General features: G+C 35.4%; 1 protein-coding gene across 1 annotated transcript in view; it reads right to left on the reverse strand.

Moving 5' to 3' along the window:
* The window catches only part of CNTLN (centlein), a gene marked incomplete at both ends in the record, with an annotated part of 349,797 nt that overhangs the window by 220,815 nt on the left and 104,359 nt on the right, over window positions 1-24,623 (reverse strand). The window contains 2 exons of the mRNA XM_079706500.1: window positions 17,569-17,748; window positions 18,357-18,491. Coding sequence (XP_079562626.1) covers window positions 17,569-17,748; window positions 18,357-18,491 — 315 coding nt within the window. The remainder of the gene's footprint in view (window positions 1-17,568; window positions 17,749-18,356; window positions 18,492-24,623) is intronic.

The raw sequence follows: 24,623 nt of genomic DNA on the forward strand, positions 1-24,623 counted from the left end.
GGAGCTGGGGGGAGGAGAAATGGGAAGTTGTTTTTGAATATAGTTTCACTTTTGAAGGATGAAATGTTTCTGCAACTTGGCTGCATACCAATGTGTATATACTTAACACTGCTGAACTGTATACTTAAAATGATGAAAGATTCTAAATTTTATGTTATATTACTTAACCACAATTAAAAAAAAAACCCTATGGAGAGGCCAAGATTTAATTAGATTAGACTGTGGAGCAATTTGTGTCCCAGGACACTGACAAAAACAATAGAAGAATCTAATCAGTCAGTTTTTGGAGGCCAACAGCTGGGTGTGATACCAACAGACATATTAACAAACAAACATATTAACAGACAAATCAGGAGACAGACACATGAACAGACAAATCAAGAGAACAGACAGTGAAGTAGAGCCCTGCTAAAATCACAGGGTGAATGTGTACATGTCCAGGTCTGTGCTCTATGAAAAGCAACCACAAGAGACTGTTAACAGCATGGGAAACATATTTCCTAAAATGGCCCAATGAAAACATTAAAAAAACAATGAGCAAACGTCAACAAGCCCTGATGTTACGGCAGTGAGGAACCAGTATCCAAAACTGCTACAGTGGGAATTCCCTGGTGGTCCAGTGGTTAGGACTCCACACTTTCACTGCTGAGGGTGTGAGTTCAATCCCTGGTCAGGAAACTAAGATCCCACAAGCTATGCAGCACAGCCAAAAATAAAAACAAACACAAACAAACAGACAAAACAAAAAACAAAACCCCAAAACAGCTACAGTATATAATTTTATTTTTATTAACTTTTTTTGCTTTGAAACAATTATTTTTCTTTTTACTTTATTTTAGATTTATTTTTATTAAGATAACATTGGTTTATAATATTATGTTTCATGTGTACGTTATATTTCTACTTCTGTATACCCTACAGCATGCTCACCACCAAAATTTAGTTTCCATCCATCACCATACAGTTAACCCCTTTTATCCATTTCACCCCCCACCACCACAACTTCCCCTGGTAACCACTATTGTGTTCTCTGTATCTATGTGTTTGTTTCTCTTTAGTTTATTTTGTTGTCTGTTTGTTTTTTGTATTCCACATATTAGTGAAATCACACAGTTCTCCATCTGACTCTTTTACTTAGTATAATACCCTCAAGGTCCATACATATTGTCACAAATGGCAAGATTCCAGCTTTTTGATGGCTGAGTAGTATTCTACTCTGTGCATGTGTGTGTGTATGTGTGCGTGTGTGTGTGTGTGTGTATATACCATATCTTCTTTATCCATTTATTGGTTGATGGGGACTCAGGTTGTTTCTATATCTTAGCTATTGTAAATAATGTCACAATGAACATAATGGTGCATATATCTTTTTGAATTAGTGTTTTCATATTCTTTGAATAAATACCCAGACATGGGGTAGCTGAATCATATGGTAGCTCTATTCTTAATTTTTTTGGACTCTTCATACAGTTTTCCACAGTGGCTGAACCAATTTACATTCCCATCAAGAGTATCTGAGGCTCCCCTTTTCTCGACATCCTCAACAGCACCTGTTATTTCTTGTCTTTTTGATAATAGCCATTCTAACAGGAGTAAGCTGATATCTCATTGTGGTTTTCATTTGCATTTCCCTAATAATTAGTGATGTTGAACATCTTTTCATGTGCCTGTTGGTCATCTGTATGTCTTCTTTGGAAAAATGTATAATCAGGTCCTCTGCCCATTTTTTAATTGGACTGTTTATTTCTTGAGTTGTATGAGTTCTTTATATATTTTGGATTTTACCTTTTATCAGATATATCATTTGTAAATGTCTTTTCCATTCAGTAGATTGTCTTTCCATTTTGTACATGGTATCCTTTGCTGTGCAGAAGCTTTTTAGGATGATGTAGTCCCATTTGTTTATTTTTGCTTTTGTTTCCCTTGCCTGAAAAGACGTACCCAGAAAGACACTGTTAAGACCAGTGTCAAAGAGCATAATGCCTATGTTATCCTCAGAGTTTTATGGTTTCATGACTTACATTTAAGTCTTTAATCCATTTTGAGTTGATTTTTGTGTATGGTGTGGGACAGTGGTCTAGTTTCATTTTTTTGCATGTGGCTGTCCAGTTTTCCCAACACCATTTATTGAAAAGGCTATAATGTCTTTATATATATATGTTCCTTTGTTGTATATTAATTGCCTATATATGTGTGGGTTTATTTCTGGGTGCTCAATTCTATTCCATTGATCTATGTATCTGTTTTTCTGACAATATCATGCTGTTTTGATTAATATGGCTTTGTAGTCTAGCTGGAAATCATGGACTGTGATACCTCCAGCTTTGTTCTTTTTTCTCAGAATTGCTTTGGCTATTCAGGGTCTTTTGTGGTTCCATTATAAATTTTAGAAACTTTTGTTCTATTTCTGTGAACAATGTCCTTGTGACTTGGAAACAGATTGAACTGAAGCTATATATTGTTTTAGGTAGTATGGGTATTTTAACAATGCTAATTCTTCCAACTCATAAGCATAAAATATTTTTCAATTTATGTGTCTTCTCCAATTTCTAGCAACAATGTCTTACAGTTTTTAGTGTTCAGGTCTTTCAACTCCTTGGTTAAATTTATTCTGATGTATTTCATTCTTTTTGTTGTGATTATAAATATGACTTTTCTTAATTTCTCTTTCTGCTAGATCATTGTCAGCATATACAAACGTAACAGAGTTTTGTATGTTGATTTTATACCCTGCAACTCTGCCGTATTTATTTTTTCAATAGCCTTTTTTGTGGAGTCTTTATGGTTCTCTCTATATAAAATCATGTCATGCACAAACAGTGAGAGTTTTATCCCTTTCTTTCCAGTTTGGATTCCTTTTATTTCCTTTTCTTGCCTAATTGCTCTGGCTAGGACTTCCAATACTAGGACTTCCAATACTATGTTAAATAAGAGTGGCAAGAGTGGCCTCTTTGTCTTGTTGTCTTGTTCCTGATATTAGAGAGAGAGCTTTTAGTTTTTCACCATTGAGTATGATGTTAGATGTGGGCTTGTCATTTACAGCTCTCATTATGATGAGGTATGTTACTATTATAAACATTTAGTTGAGAGTTTTTATCAAAAATCGGTGTTGAATCTTGTCAAATGCCTTTTCTGCATCTATTGAGGTAATCATATGGTCTTCATCCTTTTGTTGATGTGATGTATCACGTTGATTGATTTTCAGATGTTGAAACCTCCTTCCATCCCTGGGATAAATCCCACTTGATCATGGTGATGATTCTTTTAATGTATTATTTTACTTGGCTTGCTAATATTCTGTTCAGAGTTTTTGCATCTATGTTCATCAAAGATATTGGCCTGTAATTTTCTTTTTCTGTGTGCTGTCTTTGTCTGGTTTTGGTATGAGAGTGATGTTGGCCTAATAAATTGAGTTAGGAATCATTGCCTCCTCTTCTGTTTTTTGGAAGAGTTTGAGAAGAATAGGTATTAAATCTTCTTTGAATGTTTGGTAGAATTCACTTGTGAAGTTGTCCAGGCCTGGGGAGCTTGTTGATTACTGTTTCAATTTCTATACTAGTTATGTGGTCTATTCAAATTTTCTATTTCTTCATGATTCAGTCTTAGAAGCTGTATGATTCTAAACATTTGTCTATTTTTTCTAGGTTGTTCCACTTGTTGGCATATAGCTGTTCATAATATGCTCTAATAATCCTTTGTATTTTTGTGGTATCCATTGTTATTCCTCCTCTTTCATTTCCAAATTTATTTACCAGAGCCTTGTCTTTTTTCCCTAATGAGTCTAGCTAAAGGTTTGTAGGTTTTATCTTTTCAAAGAACCAGCTCTTAATGTCATTGATTTTTTTGTCTTTTTAGTCTCCATTTAATTTATTTCCACTATGATCTTCATTATTTCTTTCCTTCTACTGACTTTTGGCTTCATTTGTTATTATTTTTCCAGTTCCTTTAGATGTAAGGTTAGATTGTTCAACTGAGATTTTTCTTGTTTCTTAAGGTAGGCCTGAATGTCTATAAACTTCTCCCTTAGTACTGCTTTTGCTGCCTCCAACAGATTTTGGTTTGTCCTATTTTCCTTTCCATTCATCTTCAAATAAATTTTGATTTCTCCTTTGATTTTTTGTTGACCCAATAGTTGCTTAGTAGCATGTTGTTCATTCTCCACATATTTGTGATTTTTTCCAGCTTTCTTCTTGTAGTTGATTTCTAGTTTCATACCACTGAAAAGATGCTTGATATGATTTCAATCTTCTTACATTTCTTGAGACTTGCTTTGTGTCCCAATATATGGTCTAACTTTGAGAAAGTTCCATGTACACTTGAGAAGAATATGCATTCTGCTGCATTTGGACAGAATACCCTGTACAAATCTATCAAATCCATTTGGTCTAATGTATCATTTAAGATCACTGTTTCCTTGTTGACTTTTGGCCTGGATGAACTATCCACTGATGCAAGTGGGGTGTTAAAGTCCCCTACTATTACTGTGTTAGTGTCAATTGCTCCTTTTAGTTTTACTAATAACTGTTTTATATATTTCGGTGCTTCTATGTTAGATGCATATATAAATATTATATCTTCTTGACGAATTGTCCCCTTTATCATGATATACTGTTCAATTTTGTCTCTTGTTACCTTTTTTGGCTTGAAGTCTATTTTGTCTGACATGAGTATGGCTACATCCACTTATTCTGGTTGTCATTTGCTTGGAGTATCATAGTCAGTCCCTTCACATTTACCTTACATTCATCTTTAGAGCTGAGATGAGTCTCCTGGAAACAATATATACTTGAGTCTTGCTTTTTTTTTTTTTTTAGTTTTTTTTTTTTTTCGGTACGTGGGCCTCTGGCTGTTGTGGCCTCTCCCGTTGCGGAGCACAGGCTCCAGACGCGCAGGCTCAGCAGCCATGGCTCACGGGCCCAGCCGCTCCGCAGCATGTGGGATCCTCCTGGACCGGGGCACGAACCCGTGTCCCCTGCATCAGCAGGCAGACCCTCAACCACTGAGCAACCAGGGAAGCCCTGAGTCTTGTTTTTTAATGCATCCAGTCACTCTGTGTCTTTTGATTGGTGAATTCAATCAATTACATTAAGAGTTATAATTGATAGATGATAACTAATCACTGCCATTTTACCTTTTGTTTTCTGGTTGCTCTATATCTCCATCATTTCTTTTTCTTTGTGTTTTCGTCTGCCATTTTGGTTTGGTGGTTTTCTATGATTTTTTTTCTCAGTTTCCTCCTTGTTTATTTTTCATGTCTCTGCTCTAGATTTATGCTTTGTGGTTGCTGTGAGTTTCGTCTAAAACGTCTCATGGATAAAGTACTCTTTTTTCTGTTGATAGCATCTTATCTTCATTTACATATATAAATTACATCCTTTTTCTCTTCCCTTTTTGTTTTTGTTGTCTTGAATTATCCCTTTATATGTTGTGAGTTTGTTAGCAAATTGAAGTAGATAGTTATTTTTCCTACTTTTCCCCCTTTAAATTTTATGCTATAATAAAGCATTTAAAAGCCAATTCTATTAATTACAGTTTTCTGATTCTATTTATCACCTTGCTCAAACTTTTGTGTACTTTTGCCTTTATGTTTCTGGTAGAAGAGCACCTTTCAACATTTCTTGTAAGGCAGGTCTAGTTTTGATGATCTCTGAGCTTTTATTTACCTGGGAAAATCTTTATTTCTCCTTCATATCTGAATGATAACTTTGCTGGACAGAGTATTCTTGGGTGATAGTTTTTAATCTTTCAGTATTTTGAGCCTGTCATTCCACTCCCTCCAGGCCTGTAGGGTTTCAGAAATCTGCTGATAGCATAATGGGGGTTCCTTTGTAGGTTACCATCTTTTTTTCCCTGGCTGAATTTCAAAATCTTCCTTTGTCATTGACTTTTGACAACTTTAATATAATGTGTCTTGGACAAGGTTTTTGCAATGAGGCAGTTAGGTGTTCTCTTAGCCTCATGGGCTTATGTATCTAGTTCCTTCCCCACGTTTCGGAAGTTCTCGGCTATTATAAATAAATTCTCTGCTCCCTTCCCCTCTCTTCTCCCTCTGGGGTACCCATTACCCTATTGCTGCCCTTCCTAAAAGAGCTGAATAACTACTGTAGAATTTCCTCATTTTTTATATCTCAATCCTCTTTCTTCTTCTACTGTATCATTCCAAGATTTCTATCTTTGAGCTCACTAATTCTCTTTTTTTAAACAAATTTATTTATATTTTATTTATTTATTTTTGGCTGTGTTGGGTCTTCGTTGCTGCATGCATGCTTTCTCTACTTGCTGCGAGTGGGGATTACTCTTCATTGCAGTGCCCAGGCTTCTTGTTGCGGTGGCTTCTCCTGTTGAAAAGCAGAGGCTCTAGGCGCACCACCTTCAGTAGTTGCAGCACTCAGGCTCAGTAGTTGTGGCTCACGGGCTCTAGAGCACAGGCTCAGTAGTTGTGGCGCACGGGCTTAGCTGCTCCAAGGCATGTGGGATCTTTCCAGACCAGGGCTCGAACCTGCATCCCCTTCATTGGCAGGTAGATTCTTAACCACTGTGCTACCAGGGAAGTCCATCACTAATTCTCTCTTCACTATGGTCTGCTCTATATCCAATGCTTTCTAATGCATTCTTCATGTCATTTATTGAATTCTTAAGCTCCAGAATTGCTGTTTGGTTCTTTTATTTTAGTTTCAACCTCTTTGGTAAATTATTCCTTCTGTTCATTAATTTTATTCCTGAGCTCGATGAACACCCTTTCTGAGTTTTCTTGTAGCTAGTTGAGGTTCTTCATGACAACTCTCTTGAATTTTCTATCAATCAGATTGCAATGTTCCATGACTTTAAGTTTAATTTATGTGGAATTGTCATTTTCTTTTTGTGGTACAATATTACTGTGGTTTTTCATGGTGCTTGATAAATTGTTCCTCTGCTGGTGCATGTGAAGTAGGGAACACCTTTCTGCTTGATTCTAGCAATTCAACACGTTAGAAATTAGAGGTCTTTCTTTTGATTTCCAGTAGGTAGCAATATAGCACAAGTTTTGGGTTTCTCTTACCTGAGCTGCCTCTGATTCTATTTGAGAGTCTGCACTTTCCATGTTCCACTGCCTCTGTCAGAGGTGTGGCCCTGTGCCTTCATTATTGTTTCTGTGTCTCTGGGGTCATTGGTGCCTTGCTTCTGCCAGTGTCACAGCTGCTGCTGCCTGGGGCCCTTGGATGGTGGGCTCTTCCTTCATCTGGGATCCCAAGGTGCAGGTTCCACTATCATGGGGGAAAGGGAAGGGGGAGCCAGGGTCTTGTGGGTGCCTCCATGGTGTCCAGTGTTGTAAGTTTCCTGCAAGTGCCTCTGTGGTGTCCAGTGTCCTAAGCTCCACAGCTGCAGATGTGCATGTGAGGGGCTGGAGTAATGGGTGCCTTAGAAGCTGGAGGAATGGGGTACCAGGCCCCACTATCACTGCTGCCCGGTTACTTGTGGCTGTAGTAACCATGTGGCCAGAAGGCTTGAGTCATGTGCACCACCTGCCCTGCCACTGCCAGGTTCTCTGGGGTTGTGGGCTCAGCTGCCATGGCTGATGGACCAGGACTTCAAGCATGCCTCTGCTGTTCCCTTGGTTCGGCCTCCTCCATATGTTCCAGTCCACCCACCTTTAGATGCACAGATGTGTGGAATTCTCCAGCAACCTGATATATTGGACAGAGGCATCGTTATTGTATTTTGGATATTTTAGTGGTTGTAGATTGAAGGGTAAAGACAAAGATAGCTTTTTATTCTGCCACGGTGCTAAATTGACTCCTCTAAGCATATAATTTGAAATGTACATTTTTCAACAAAAACATTACAACATGCAAAGAAAAGGTGTCATTCATGCAAAGAAAAGAAAGCAAGCAATAGCAACTGCCCATGAGAGGATCCAGATACCAGCCTTCACAAGGACTTCAAAAGAGGCATTATAAGTACATTTAAAAAGTAAAAGAAAACCATGTTTTAAAAAGTATCATATCTTTTTTAAAAAGGTAAAATGACAATATCTCATCTGATGGAAAATATAAATAAAGTAATATAAATTGGTTTGAAACATCCAAATGGAAATTCTTGTGCTAAAAAGCACAATGACTAAAATGAAAACAAACAAACAAAAAAACAAAAAAACCTCACTAGAAGAGCTCAACATTTAATATGAACTGACAGGAATAAGAACAAAAAACCTGAAGCTATATCAAGAAAAAAGAATAATACAAATTAATAGCCCCAGAGGAATACCTCACACCACTAAATGCACCAATACAAGCATAAAGGGACTACCAGAACGAGAGGCAATAGAACAAGAACAGAAAAAAATACTCAAAGAAATAATAGTCAAAAACTACCAAACAATGATGAAAAACATTAATCTACAAATCCAAGAAGCTCAACAAACTCCAAGTACTATTCATAAACACAGAGATCCACAAACAGACACATCATGGTAAAAATGCTGAAAGCCAAAGACACGGAGAAATTCTTACAAAACAAAAGAGAAAACGACTCAGCATTTCCAACAGACTTCAAAAAGATTAGCAACTGACTTTTCTTCAGAAATGATGGAGGATAGAGACAATGAGATAACATATTCAAAATGCTCAATTGGAGAGTATGCAGCTCCAAGCACTCTTGCAGAAACACGGAGAAAAATAGCAGAAACTGTTAGAACCAATGTTGCAAAAACTCTAGAAAGCATTCAAAATTTTACAGTAACAAAGAAAATGCTGAACCAAGAAAAAAGCAACTTAAAAACTGGATTAACAGATTTGTGAAGTTTTTATTTGCCCTTCCCCACCTTATTCTCAGCACACTAGCCATCTTAAAGCCAGGAATCTTAAAACAGTATAATTCATATAGTGGCAGTAGCCAATGTTCCCAGTAAGGAATCCTTCCTGGTTTGAGAGAGAGCAGAACAAACTTTCTTAGCAAATTATTATATGTGTCTGTTCTAATTTGTCTAGGGGTGACCTGAAGAAATAATGCAAAGTGATTATCTCAGACCTGAGTGGGAACACCGACTGGAAAAGTGGAGAATATGGCTCAAAAATGCCATAAAGTGAACTAATAAACCACAGATTCCTTGGGCAAAAGATGACTGGTTGAGATATTCAATACAATGCCTAAGTCATGGGACTAAACTCTGTGGGAAATTCTTCGGGAAAATAAGACATTCAAAAATACTGATACATATGGGAGTGTTCTGAAATCCAAACATATGCTCATAGAAAGATGCGTATTCACAAAATTCCAGAGCTACCCTATGCTTTCACTTTGGGATAACCCCTGAGCTTAGTGCAAGTCTGGGAAAGTATTAAAGGAATGTCCCATTGGAGAGCCAATCTACAAAGACTGGGGGAGAGATTTGTTCTGTATCTCTGTGTGTGTTTTTTTTCTTTTTTTTGTTTTGTTTTGTTTTTGTTTGTTTGTTTTAGCTCCTGTCAGCCAAGGAAAACTTCTGTCACAACAGGAACAGACAAAAGCTAAAAGACAGAGACTTCAATGACTCAACAGAACAGGACTAGAGACTGTGCAAAAGTAAATTGGAAGATAAAAAGACTACCATACCCTTCAGCAATTAAAGAAGCAGCAAAGTCTTGGGAAGGGGTAGAATCTGATTTCCAGAGTTATAACATTATAAATTTGCTATCACAAATACCCAATTTTCAACAACAACAAAAAAATCACAAGGCATACAAAGAAACAGGAAAGTATGGCCTATTCAAAGGAACACAAAAATTAACAGAAACTATCCCTGAGAAACCTCAGATACCAGATTTACAAGGCAAAACTTTAAAACAACTATTTTAAATATACCCGAAGAGCTGAAGAAAAATATGTAAAAATCACTAAAGCAAATCAGAAAAACAATGTATAAACCAAAAGAATATCAATAAAGAGCTTGAGATTATAAAAATGAATCAAATTCTGGAGGTAAAAAGTATAATAACAAAAATGAATAATTCACCAGAGGGTTCAACAACAGATGTGAGCAGGCAGAAGAAAGAATCAGCAAACTAGAAGACAGAACAAGCGAAATTATTGAATCTGAGCAGCAGAAAAAAAAGAAGAATGAAGAAAAGTGAATAGAGCCTATGAGAACAGTGGGACACCATTAAGCAGACCAATATATACATTAAGGGAGTTCCAGAAAGAGAAGAGACAGAAAAAGGGGCAGAAACAACATTGAAGAAATAAGAGCCAAAAAAGTCCCAATTTTGATGAAAGATATGTATCTATAAGGCCAAAGACCATAACAAACTCCAAGTAAGATTAACAGAAAGAGACCTACGTTAAGATATGCTAAAATCAAACTTATGAAATTCATCCAAAAACAAAGAGAGAATTTTGAAAGTAACAAAAGAGAGTGACTTGTCACATACAAGGGATTGTTAATGAGATTAACAGCTGATTTCTCATCAGAAATCATGCAAGCCAGAAGGCAATGGGATGATATATTTAAAGTGTTGAAAGAAAAAAAAGTCAACATTGAATTCTATACCCAGCAAAAGTGTCCTTCAAAAATTTTAACATTCACATATAAAAGCTGAGGGAGTTCATTATTAAATCTAATGTACAAGAAATGCTAATGAAATTCCTTCAGACAGAATGTAAGAATATATAATGATAACTCAAAGCCATATGAAGAAATAAAGGCTCCAGTAAAGGTAAATACATGGTCAAATATAAAATCCAATACTGTTTTATATTTGGTTTTAACCCTACTTCTTTAGGAAGAAGAAGTAAATCATACATAATTTCAGAGACAAACATAAAAAATTATAAATCTATATTATAGGGCACACAATTTATAAAGATGTCACTTGTGACAACAATAACTTGAAAATGGAAGGAAAAAGCAATATAGCAGAACAGTTTTGTATGCTACTGAAGATAAATTGGTATCAACTGAAATTATATTGTTATAAGTTTAGGATGTTAAATGTAATCTTCAAGGTAACGACAAAGAAAATATAAATAGAATATACACCCCCAAATGAGAAGGGAATCAAAATGTGCCATTACAAATAATCAACTTTACACAAAGGAAGACAGTTATAGAGGAAATGAGGGACAAAATAATCTATAAGACATACAGCACATAAGTAATAAATTGGCAGAAGTTAGTCTTTACTCACTAGTAAGTACTTTAAATGTACATGGATTGAACTCTCCAATCAAAAGGCAGACACAAAATGGATTAAGAGAACATTATACAACTATATGTTTTTAAAAGAGGCTATCATATGCAAAGACACAAAAAGATTGAAAATCAAATGATGAGAAAAGATATTCCATGAAAATAATAAACAAAAGAGAGCTAGGATAGACATAAGAATATTGGACAAAATAAACTAAGTCAAAAACTGTTATAAGAGACAAAAGAAGACATAATATATTGATCAATGAGTCAATTCATCAAAGTGTAAGCACTATAAACATACATGCACCAAAAAACAGAGCCTTAAAATATATAAAGTATAGAATTGAAGGAAGAAATAGAGTTTTACAATAATAGTTGGAGAATATAGGCCATTTTAAATCATGATAGAACATCTATATAGATGGTCACTAAGGATACAAAGAGCCTGAAAAACACTATGAACCAAGTATACCTAACAGATATACATGGAACACTCTACCTCAAAACAGCAGAATACACATATTTCTTAAGTACACAGAACATTCACCATATCAGACCATATGTCAAGCAATAAAAAAGCTCATAATAAACTTAAAAAAATTAAACTCATACAAAGTATCTTTTCCAACTACAGTGGAATGGAGCTAGAACTCAGTAACAGAAAGAAAACTGAAAAATTCAAAATATATAGAAATTAAACAATACACACTTAAACAGCCAATAGATGAAAGAAGAAATCACAAGAGAATCAGAAAATATCCAGAGACAAATGAAAACAAAAACATAACATGCTAGGACTTCCATGGTGGAGCAGTGGTTAAGAATCTGCCTGCCAATGCAGGGGACACGGGTTCAAGCCCTGGTCCAGGAAGATCCCACATGCCATGGAGCAACTAAGCCTGTGTGCCACAACTACTGAGCCTGCGCTCTAGAGCCCACGAGCCACAACTACTGAGCCTGCATGCCACAACTACTGAAGCCCACATGCCTACAGCCCATGCTCTGCAACAAGAGAAGCCACCGCAGTGAGAAGACCGCACACCGCAACGGAGAGTATCCCCCACTCGCTTCAACTAGAGAAAGCCTGCATGCAGTAATGAAGACCCAACGCAGACAAAAATAAATAATTTTTTTTTTTTTTTGCGGTATGCGGGCCTCTCACTGTTGTGGCCTCTCCCGTTGCGGAGCAGGCTCAAAACGCACAGGCTCAGCGGCCATGGCTCACGGACCCAGCCACTCCACGGCATGTGGGATCTTCCCAGACCAGGGCGCGAACCCGTGTCCCCTGCATCGGCAGGCAGACTCTCAACCACTGTGCCACCAGGGAAGCCCTAAATAAATTTTTTTTAAAAAACACATAACACGCCAAAACTTACAGGATGTAGCAAAGAAAGGCAATGCTCAGAGGGTAACGTATAGCTGTAAATGCCTACACTAAAAAAGGTGACATATCTCAAATCAATAATGTAATTTTATACTTTAAAGAACAGAAAAGAATAGCAGAGTGAATCCAAAGAGAGAAGAAGGAAAGAAACAATGAAGATTATTGTAGAAACATTTTTAAGGGAATAACTAAACAATATAATCAACTATATCAAAAAGCTGACTCTTTTGAAGAGAACAACAAAATTAACTAACATTTAGCTAGACTGACAAAGAAAAAAAGAGAAAGGATGTAAGTAACTAAAATCAGAAATGAAAGTAAAGACACTAGTACTAACCATACAGAAATTATAAAGATGACTAGAGAATACTATAAACAGTTGTCCATCAACAAATTAGACAACCTAGATGAAAAGCACAAATTCCAATAAACATACAAAATACCTAAACTGACTCAAGAATAAATAGAAAATCTCAAACCCATAATAAGCAAAGGGGTTGAATCTGTTATCAAAACGTCCCAACACAGAAAATTCCAGGACCAGGTGGTTTCACTGGTGAATTCTACCAAACATTTTAAAAGACTTAATTCCAATCTTGTTCAAATTCTTCCAAAAAATATAAGGGAGGGAACACTTCCTAACTCATTCTTTAAGGCCAGCATTATCCTGATACCAAAGCCAGATAAAGATATCCCACCAGCATAAGGTTTGTTTAACATCCAAAAATCAAGTATGGTAATATGCTATACCAATAAAATGATAGACAAAAACCACATAACCATTTCAATAGATACATAGAAAGCATTTATTTGCCAAAACGCAATACCCCTTCATGATAAAAAAAGTAACCAACTAGGAGTAGAAGGGAACTTCCTCAAACTGATAAGGTACATCAACAAAAAAACTCAGCACTAATATCATACCTAAAGGTCAAAGAGTGACTCCTTTCCTCCTGAGATCAGGAAGAAGCACTAATACCATACCTAAGGGTCAAAGAGTGACTCCTTTCCTCCTGAGATCAGAAGACATAGAGGTCCACTCTCTCTTTTTTCTATTTAACTTCATACTAGAGGTTCTAGTCTGGGCAACAGGCTATAAAATGAGATAAAAGACATACATATTAGAAAGGAAGGAAACAATCTCTACTTACAGATGACATGATCTTACACATAGAAAATTCTAAGGAATAAACCTGTTTAGGTAGGTTGCAAGATACAAGATTAATATACAAAAATTAATTGTGTACCTTTACATTAGGAATGCACCATCCAAAAAGAAAATTAAGAAACAATTCCACTTAGAATAACATAAAAATAATTAAATATTTCAAAATGTATGTACCCAAAGAAATACAAAGTTATAGTCTGAAAACTTTAATACATTGTTGAAAGAAATTAAAGAATTTTCTAACTAAATGAAACATCCTATGTTGATGAATCAGAGTTATAATATTAAGATGGTAACACTCTCCATATTGATCTTCTGATTCAATACAATCTCTACCAAAATCATCTCAGCTTGCTTTTTTTTGTAAGAAATGGAAAAGCTGATTCTAAAATTCATATAGAAATGCAAGACACACAGAATAGCCAACCTTGAAAAAGGAAGAATAAATCTGGAGGACACACAAACCCCAACTGAAAACTTACTATAAGTCTACAATAATCAATGTAGTGTGGCATAGGCATGAGGATAAATGTATAGATCAAAGGAATAGAATTGAGGTCCAGAAATAAACCCTTATATTTACAGTCAACTGATTTTCGATCAACATGGCAGGATAAATTCAGTGGGGGAAGAATAGTCTTTTTTAACAAACGGAGCTGGGACAACTGAATACACGTGCAAAAGAATGAAGCTGGATTCCTATCAAACATCATAACATCAAAAATTACCTCAAAATGGATCAAGACCTAAAGGTAAGAAATAAAACTCTCAGAAGAAAACATAAGTGTCCATCTTCATGATCTTGGATTAGGCAATGGTTTCTCAAGATGCATATCTGAGATGTATCTGAGAATGCCCAAAAGCATGGGCAACAAAAGAAAAAGTAGATAAATTAATTATCAAAATTTTCAACTTTTGTGTTCAAATACTACCATTAAGGATATAAAAAACAACTCAGAAAACTGAAGAAAATAGTTTCAAATTATATCAATAAAAAGAGACCTGTATCCAGAATATATGCAAAAGAAATGATTTCACACTTCTTCAAAGACATGCAAATGGCCAATAACATATAAAAAGATGACCAGAATTATTAGCCATAAGGGAAAAGCAAATCAAAACCACAATGAGATGCCATTCACATCCACAAAGATGGCTCCAATCAAAAAGACAGACAAGAACAAGTGCTGACGAGGACAGAGAGAAATCAGAACCCTCAGTAACTCCTGTTTGGAATGTAAAATAGTACAGCTGCTTTTGAAAACAGTCTGACAGTGCCTCAGAAGCTTAAAAACAGAATTATCACATGACCTAGTAATCTCTCTCTTTGGTATGTACCTATGAGAAATAAAAATGTGTGATGTATACACAAAATCTTGTACACAGATATTTGTAGCAGTATTATTCATAACACAAATGTCCTTCTACTTGAGATAAATGAATAAAATGTAGGATATTTATATAATAGAATATTATTAAACTATAAAAAGAATGAAGTACTGATACATGTTACAACATGGATAAACCCTGAAAACACTATTCTAAGTGGAAGAAGTCAGCCACAAAAGATCATATACTATAATTTCATTAATGTGAAATGTTTAGAGCAGATAAATCTATATAGAGAGAAAGGCCATAAGTGGTTATCTCGGGCTGCAGAGCTAAGGATAAATGAGAAGTGATTGTTAAAGGTTACAGGGCTTCTTTTGGGGATGATGAAAATGTTCTAAAAGTAATTTTGATAATAGTTGCACAGCTCTGCATAAACTAAAAACTATTGGCCTGTATACTTTAAATGGATTAAATGTATGGTATGTGAATTATACACCAAAAGGAAAGAAAGAGGCAGTTTTCTTACGACAATTTAATTATATAACTTAGAAAAATCTAGAAAATGTACACATTTTTTGAACGAATAAGACATTTGGGGAAAATTGCTGAAAAGAAGCTCAAGATAATTCAGTAATATTGCTGTCTTCTAGAAATGATTAAAAATATAATTTAAAATATTATTTAGCAAAAATAATTATTTAGCATAAAACAATATTTTAATATTAATATTAAAAGCTAGGAATAAATCTAATAAAAATGAACAGCACCATTTTAAGAAACTTACAAAACCATATGCCACATTCTTAAATACCAGGATTATAATTCTTCCAAAATTAATTCATAAATTAGATGATGTTCCAACCTGCTTTCTAACAGAATTTTTCAGTAAAACTAATGAAATGATCCTTAAATATTATTAGATAGTGAAGAGGCACATATAGGGCTCAAGACTTACAAAAAGAAGAAAAAGTAGATCACCCTACAAAATAATGAGTAAAATTCTAAAACGACAATACCTAAAACCATGAAAATAACAGGAAGTCCAGAAACAAACCCAAACACACCCATGGAAACTTAGAGATGTGAGAGAGACTGAATCACAAATCAATAAACTACTGAATAAATGGTGTGGAAGACCACACCCAAAAATGAATCCTAAATAGATTAAAATTTTTAGGGTAGGGAATACTTAAGAATATAAGACTTCTAAAACAAAAACATTAGAGAAGAAAATAATAAAAATGACTCTATAAAAATTCACAAATTTTTGAATGTTTAATTCACCTTATTCAAGACTCACTGAACAGAAGGTATGTGTGATATATATATATTTTTAAAAGTATTGTTATCTAGAATAAAGAATGCTTACAAATTAATAAGAAAAGATAAGCACTCTAACAGAAAAAAAATCAGAACTGAAAATCAGAGTAAATCATAGAATGGACTATTTGAAGGTAAATAAGGAAATGAAATCATCATCAAAAAATCATGTAGCTATGATTAACACAAGGAAGTACCACTTACCCTTATGACACTACCAAACTGCTTAAAGGCTGTAGGGAAGCAGAAACTGATATAAAAATAAGAAAACAAATGTGCCAGAATTCACTTCTCTCAATGGCTCAGTCATTCCCTGATTGTGCACTAACAGAATTACTGTATGTATTTCCTTAAATATCTGCAATGAATAGATTCACATACAAATCCTTAAATAATCAGGCACACATGCATACACTCACACACATGTATAGACACACATATCCATTCTTACTATATTTTAATAGCTATATATATATGTGTGTGTATACTTATGTTATATATTCTTCTTAAGCATGTATACATAGAGGGACTATCATATTTACTAGCACTAAAATTTGTCTGAGGCCTTTTCAACAAGATCTATGTTAAAAGAGAAACCTGAAATTCAATGGGAAAAAATGAACAAAAACATTCTCAAGACCAAGAGAAAGCTACAAAAAAATATTATTTTGAAAAAAACTGATCAAAAAGGATATAAGAATATTATAAAGATTGATTGTACCTTTTATCTTCTATAAAAATAAAATTTTACGATGAATAAGGCCCTCTCAAGCCAAAGAAACACATATAAAACACATGTGAGTATTTTTTAACTGTTTTGTGCTTTTTTTTACATAGTTTTTAAAAGACCTGGAAAATACAGTATTAAAACTGTATTGCAATGAATCCTAGCTATATTTATAAATTTAATCCCTAACTGAAAAAAGCCAAAATTCATAATTCTAAATATGTTTTTTCAAAACATGTTTTATTTCAAAATGCAATAGCCTTTATTTTTTAATGATTACATTTTAGATAAGTATTTGAAGTCAGTTTCCTGCTTTGCAACATCAATTTTTAAAAAGCTGTGGGTCTTAACTGAAGGAATATAAATTAATGCTAGTCCCCACTGGCGGATATGAATATATAACTTGTTATTTAAAGAAAATAACATGTAATAAACTTCCTATAAGAAGTTAGATCCAAAATAACAGCACAGATTCCATTCTCACTGCATACCTTTATTTTTGCATCAATGCTATGCTTTTCTTTTCTCCAATGTGCTTTCTGCTTCCTCAGTTTCTCCAGGTCATTTAGCAGGTCAGCGCAGTGGGTACTTAATTTCTCATTTTCCTCCTTCAGATTTTTTATAACCAGTCTGTTTTGCTCTTCCTTATTCTGTACACACTCTTTAGTGTCCTGTAGAACAGTACCACAGGGGCCGATAAACAAAATAAAATGAAACAAACCAAAAAACAGGTGAGAACTAATCAGCAAATATAAACTGTACAATTTTACCCCCACCGCAGCTTCTATATTTGATGGCCAAGGTCACCTGTATACTTTTATTGGCCTCTTTTCATGCAGGTGGATGGGTCATATTTTTTCACTGGATGACAGCTTTGATAAGTACACATTTGCAAAGAGCCCATTAATTGATCAAGCTGCCTTTGATGCTGTCCCCAGCTATTTTTGAGACCCACACAGACATATCCTCCCAGACCTGGGTTTTATCAATTAATAATGCCAGTCCCATCAGAATCTAATTACAAGAAGCCACATATTCACACTCCTACTTTCTTAGCTCCATTTCCATCATTAACTATTTATCTGAAAGTTATAAAGCTTAGAGTCTTAGCTTTAAAGCATCTTTCTCAGAATTTCTGCATGTGATAAAACTGTATGGTACAGCAGGGCCTAAGGCAATTTTTCCTCCAAGCTTGTCACTTTCTGTGCCACAAAGGCTGACAAAGCTTTAAGTAGGACTTCAAAGAAAGTACTGTAAAACTATGTACAAGTCAACACACCTTAACTTCTTGACTTTTATCTTTAAATTTCTTCTGCAAGTCACTGAATTCTTTCCTTAAGAAAGCATTTTCTTCATCTACTGCAATGTTCCGTTTTACAAGGTCATTTATTTCCTGTTTTAGTCCTGATTCTCTCTATGGAAAAAAGCAAAATTACTGATGAGCTGGTATTTCTAAGAAAAAATAATTTTATGTAAAAAGTTTTAGATTTTGACTGATAATATTAGAATTAACTACCTTTCAAAATAACATCCATTATCATAATACTCATTTCCTATGACATTCCCAGAGATTTTCAAGTAAAATGTGCAAATATGGTACTGACTTACTAGTTTAAGATGAAGAACCCATAAAAACTGGATACCAAATATTAAGCCACATACAGAAAGAAAACTTTTTGGATTTCTGTGTGTAATAGGGAAAAAATGAAAATTTACAAAACATTCTAATTAAAGAAAATGCTTATGTAGCTAAAATAAGAATTATTCTCTATTTTACTATCGTTTGGAAGAAAACATTTTTTAGAGAAACGAATACAGTTTTGTGAAAGCATAAGCAATTTTAAAGAATGAAAAATGGAAAGTCTGCCTTGATACAAAAAGTATCTTGCTCTGTAGAAAGAATATTCAGAATATTAAAACTGCCATAATTTTTAACTGAATATTCTTCTCACCTACCAGAGTAAATGATATCTAATTGGAGGATGTATCCATGACTCAATTCTTAGTTTCCCTCTTCTCAAATCTTTACAGCTTTTCCCTCAGAAAATTTATCCACTCTCTTGGCTTCTGATCTCATCTCTGTCTGAAAAACTACCCAATCCATAATCCAGCCCTGACACTTTCCCAATCACCAATCCCACATTTCCAGTTTTCTCTAAAATACCTCCATCTGAATTATCTGCTGCCACCTCGAACCAACATGCTAAAGCAGACATCCATGTCCTGATATTAACTCTTTACTAAACTTACTCAACTTTTGTCAACCCACTCATTTTTTCAACCAATATTTGAAACTAGTATCTCTTAAATTTTTTTGCAGTGTTTAATTTACAATTTCTATTTTATTTAAACATTATTAAATTCATACTTGATATATGTTTTGTTATATTTTACCTTTATTATATACAGTAAGAACTACATTATTTTTTAAATTTTTATTGGAGTATAGTTGATTTATAATGTTGTGTAAGTTTCTGCTGCACAGTAAAGTGAATCAGTTATACACATACATATATCCACTCTTTTTTGTACTCTTTTTCCATATATGCCATTATAGAGTATTAAGTACAGCTCCCATGCTATACAGTAGATCCTTATCAGTTATCTATTTTATATATAGTAGTGTATATATGAAACTTTTATTTCATCTCTGCGTATACTGGGTCATGAAGTAAAATATATTTTTTTCATTGTGGGGATCACATTAATAAAACATTGCTCTTGATTATTTATATTAAGAGGTGGCATTACTAGTTCATAGGCTATATGTACTTTAAGAGTTCTCATAGCTCCACATATGCACCAACATGACGCTCAAGCTTGGTAAGTTTTTACAAATGAGCTATAAATGGTACCTCATATTAGTTTTAATTTTTATTTCCTATTTTAATTATTAGGGCATATCAAAATGTGTTTGACATCAATCAAACAGCATAAAAACAGATGCATAAACATGGCCCATCCACAATTCATAGCCTATTTTTCTTTTCTCATCTAAGTCTCAGCCTTCTTCAAGATTCAATTTCTACCTCCTCAATGAAGCCTTCCCCAGCTATCACAGTAATTTCTGCTATTTCTAAATTTCTGTATTGCCTACATTATTCATTTGACACATAACAAATTACCTAGTGTTACTGATTATCTATGTACTCATACTATCTCCCAAACTAGATTATAGTAAGTGTTTATGAATGAGACTGACACTGAATGATAAATTCAATCATATGAACACTAAGAGTGAAATACCTACAGGCCTATCCTTTCAAAGAAGAACTGACAAAAATTGAGCATTCTCATCTATTCTGGAGACTATCAGGAAGGTGCGACACTAGATCAAATGATTTAAGGTTCAGAAGGGTTTGCCCAATAACGTGAACTAAACTTAACTTGACAATATAAATGACACCAATAGCAAGCCCTTTCATGAAAATTATTTAATATATTAAAATGTTGGCAGTTGAGTGAATTTAGTAATCCACAGGACAAATATAGACTTAATTTTTAAATAAAAACACAAAATACAGTGGGAACTTAGTTAACCAAAACTATCAAATTTTGATAATTAGTTTAATAACTGGTATTATATATTATAATCATTAAAGTAATAAGTTAGACAAAGATGTACTCCCAGTGGAAGAGGACTGATAAACTCTCAAACATCTGTTAAATTTTGTACAACTCAAAATATTTTCCTGATAAAATATACCCTCAATGATCTAGTTTCTATAATGAAAGCATAGGTATATATAGTTACAATTCATATATTTTGTTTTCTTTAGTATAGTTGATTTATAATAAATTATATAAGTTTCAGGTATATAACATGATTCACAATTTTCAAAGGTTATACTCCATTTATAGTTATTATTCAAAATGGCTATATTCCCTGTGCTGTACAATATATCCTTTTAGCTTATTTACATTATACATAGTAGTTTGTACCTCTTAATCCCCTACACCTATCTTGTCCGTTCCCCCTTTCCTCTCCCCACTGGTAACCACTAGTTTGTTCTCTCTATGTGAGTCTGTTTCTTTTTTGTTATATTCACTAGTTTGTTTTATTGTTCAGATTCCACATATAAGTGATATCATATATTATTTGTCTTTCTCTGACTTACTTCACTAAGCATAATACCCTCTAAGTCCTAAATTTAGCTTCATGAAACCTTTTCAAACAAACTTTTCTGGATACAGTAGAGTACATTCTTAATGGTCTGCCTTGAGTTAATATTAAAATAGCAGATAGAACTCAGAGGAACCATAAAGCATAAAGAGTGACAAGAGAAAGTATGTCTGAAACAAATAATTTATTATGGATAAGCCATGAAATGAATAATTCAAATCATGGTCAAAAGAAGTCTATAGAGTAAGAAGAGAATGATCGTGAATATGAAGCATTTTTGAAAAAAAGTGGGGAGTGGCAGCAGTGGCACAGAAGACCTAAAACTGTAGGAGGCAATACTTGAGCATAGTTAATATATTATTTATATGACCTACTTTCAAATGCACATAAAAATTTTAATAAAAAAATAGAGAAGTAATGAAACCTCAACAACTAAAACAATGGTAAATGGAGAAAGGGGAAGAGGTGAGAGAATTAAATGTAAATGAGAAACAAAACTTATCTATGAGCTTCCTAGAGGTAAGGAAAAAGAAATATAATGTTTAAAAAAATCATCTAATTGAATACAATACACTCGGTTATTAGCAGAGTCATGTTATCTAATATAATACTTGAAGGAGAAATTTATTACAAGATTTACTTTATAACTAATAGCAACAAAGGTAAAGTGTAGTCTTAACAAAAGAAGATATATGGCAATTTTTACACTATTATCAATAAAATATGTTATATTATTAGATTGTTCTATGAAAGTTTTCCTGCAACTACCTAAAAAAAAGTGTGTGTGTGACTTTCTAGTAGTTTGACTAGAAACATAGTTAAGATTTAAATAAACTAAAGGAATCATCATTCTTAACTGTTACTCCATTCCACAGACTACAAGTTTGGAAAAGTAGCGGCTATTGAACATTACTCAGTAGAAAAACAAAAACATAATGGAGGGACTTCTGGCTTCCAATCCAGGATGTAGGAACTTGGAAGTTGTCTCTCCTTTTCACACAACATGAAAAAAGCTGAGCAAACTGAAAATCAACACCTCTTCCTAGAGTCATCAGAGAACTGAGGTCATAGGGCAAATTGCTGTTCCCGAAACTAGAGAGACAGGCAGATACAGAGAATGACAATTTAGCAGAGCAAAAACCCAGAAGAAAGGAAACTCCATGGAAACCAGTAACAGGGTAGGAAAATCAAATTTGCAAGTAACAAATTACTGGAGGATCAGTGTGGACATGTTTGAGAGTTAAAACGTCTAGGAGGGCCCAGTCTAGAGGAGTTCCCATAATTTCGTGAATTCTACACACAGGAGCACGATCAGATTGTCACCGTGAAGATCAGAGAAAGTCCCTTCCTGCTTTCTGTGGGGGGAGAGGGAACACAGACATTTAAAAATATGCCCTAGTGGGGAGGAGTCAAGATGGCAGAATAGGAGGACGTGGAATTCGTTGCTCCTTGCAAGTACATCAAGAATACATCTACAAATAGAACAAGTCTCATAGAGCACCTGCTGAACATTAGCAGAAGACTTCGAAACCTAAAAGGACAAGAAAAATCCCCTCACAACTGGGTAAGATGAAAGAAAGAAAAAAAAAAAAGAGGAATAAAAAATGGGACTAGCAACCCTGGCGGGAAGCTGAAGGTGAGGAGAGGTCCCCGCAACTCAGAAATTCTAACTCCCTCATGGTAGGTAAATCAGCTGGGAAAGAAAAGGACCTTCGGGGTAAACAAAGGAGAACGCAGCCATTGGTCAGTGGAAGGCAGGACAAAGTAAGAACTGCACACATGGTCTACACCACAGCTCTGTGCATTCCAGCCTGAGTCATGAGTCACCTATTGCAAACAAGGTCTGGGTGCTGGAAAATGGGGTTTGGAGTAAGGAGCCAGGGAGGGGACAGCTGTTGGCTACCAAAAGACAGCCTGAAGGGACAGGAGTAAGGAGCTCTACAACCACGAAAGTTTGTGGGAAAAGTTCCAGACACCATAGAAGCAAGGTGCCACTCTTGAGTGGTATGCAAGGGGTGGGGCCACCATTACAACCCCTTTGCAGCCAGCTTCTGCCTCCCCGGGGCACAGCAGAGGGGACAGGAGTGAGGGAAGCACAGCCAGGAATGCCCCTAGAGGAAGTGTGGTCTGCCTGGAAGGTGAAGTGCCATTGTTGAGTGGCACATGGGGGGCGGGGCAGGGCAGTCACCACCCTCACACGCCAGCTCCTGCATCCACGGGTACTGGGAGGGGGACTCCCACCAGAGCCAGTGCACCACAGTCAGTTGTAACTGCCTGCTGGTCCCGGCCACCGCAGGTAACTCACACACACCCCAACTGTGGCCACCCCCCCCAACTGTAGCCGCCGTACCCCTCCCCGGCCTGAGTAAGTGTGACCCAATCGGCTGCTGCTTCCACTCTCTCTTGCCTGGGCAAGGAAGGAAGGTGGCGCACATGCAGAGAAGGGATCAAAACCAAAGCTGAGCCCCAGGGGCAGTGCAACTAAGGAAGAGGAACAGAAATCTTTCCATGCAGCTGCAGAAGCTGCGGATTTAATCCCCGAGATCGGGTTGGTAAATCTTGCATCTGTGAGATACCTGAATAGACGAGTGTTCCAACAATTGAGTTCAGTATAGCCTTCGCAGCAGTGAACTTTGGGGGCAAGTACACCCGAGAGTCAGGCCAGGTCAGACTCTGAGCTGCCCCACAGTGCCCAGAGCAGGTGCAGAGACCTATGCAGAGGTATTGGAAGGCCTCCTTGGGAGGTGGGGATTGGCTATGGCTCACTGTGGAAGCAAGGACACTGAGAGAGGATGCCCCAGGAAAATATATTTATTACTGTTATGCTTTTATTGTTTGTTTCATTTTGTTCAGTTGTTGGTGTTGCTGCTTTTTTTTTAATCTTTTATACTTATATTTTTAATATATATATTTTTTCTATTTTTATTTTACTTTTTGGTTGTTTTGGGGTTTTTCTCTGGTTTTGGTTCTTTGATTTTTATTTTATTTTTAATGCTTTCATGTGTATATTTTATATTTTCTTCACTTTTTTGCTTGCTTCCTTTCTGTTTCATTTTTCATTTTTTGTTATTACTTTAGTCCATATTGATTTCTCTCATTTTTGAATTCTTTAGTTTGTTTGCTCTCTTATTTTTTTTCTGTGTGTGTGTTGTGTGGTTGTTGCTGCTGTTTGTTTGCTTTTGTTTTTGCTATTTGTCTTAGGTTTTATTTCTCTGGTAGCTTTCTTTACTTTTCGGTTTTTTTCTTCCTTTTTTTCTTATTTCTCTGGTCACATTGTGCAGCTTCCGAGGTCTTGGTTCCCCGGCCAGGGGTCAGGCATGGGCCTCCATGGTGTGAGCACAGAGTCCAGCAGGCTGGACCACCAGAGAATTCCCAGGCCCAGGGAATATTAATTGGAGTACGCTCTGCTGGAGGTATCCATAT

The sequence above is a fragment of the Hyperoodon ampullatus genome (assembly GCF_949752795.1).
Source record: "Hyperoodon ampullatus genome assembly, chromosome: 6".
In the NCBI taxonomy this organism is placed as follows: domain Eukaryota; kingdom Metazoa; phylum Chordata; class Mammalia; order Artiodactyla; family Ziphiidae; genus Hyperoodon; species Hyperoodon ampullatus.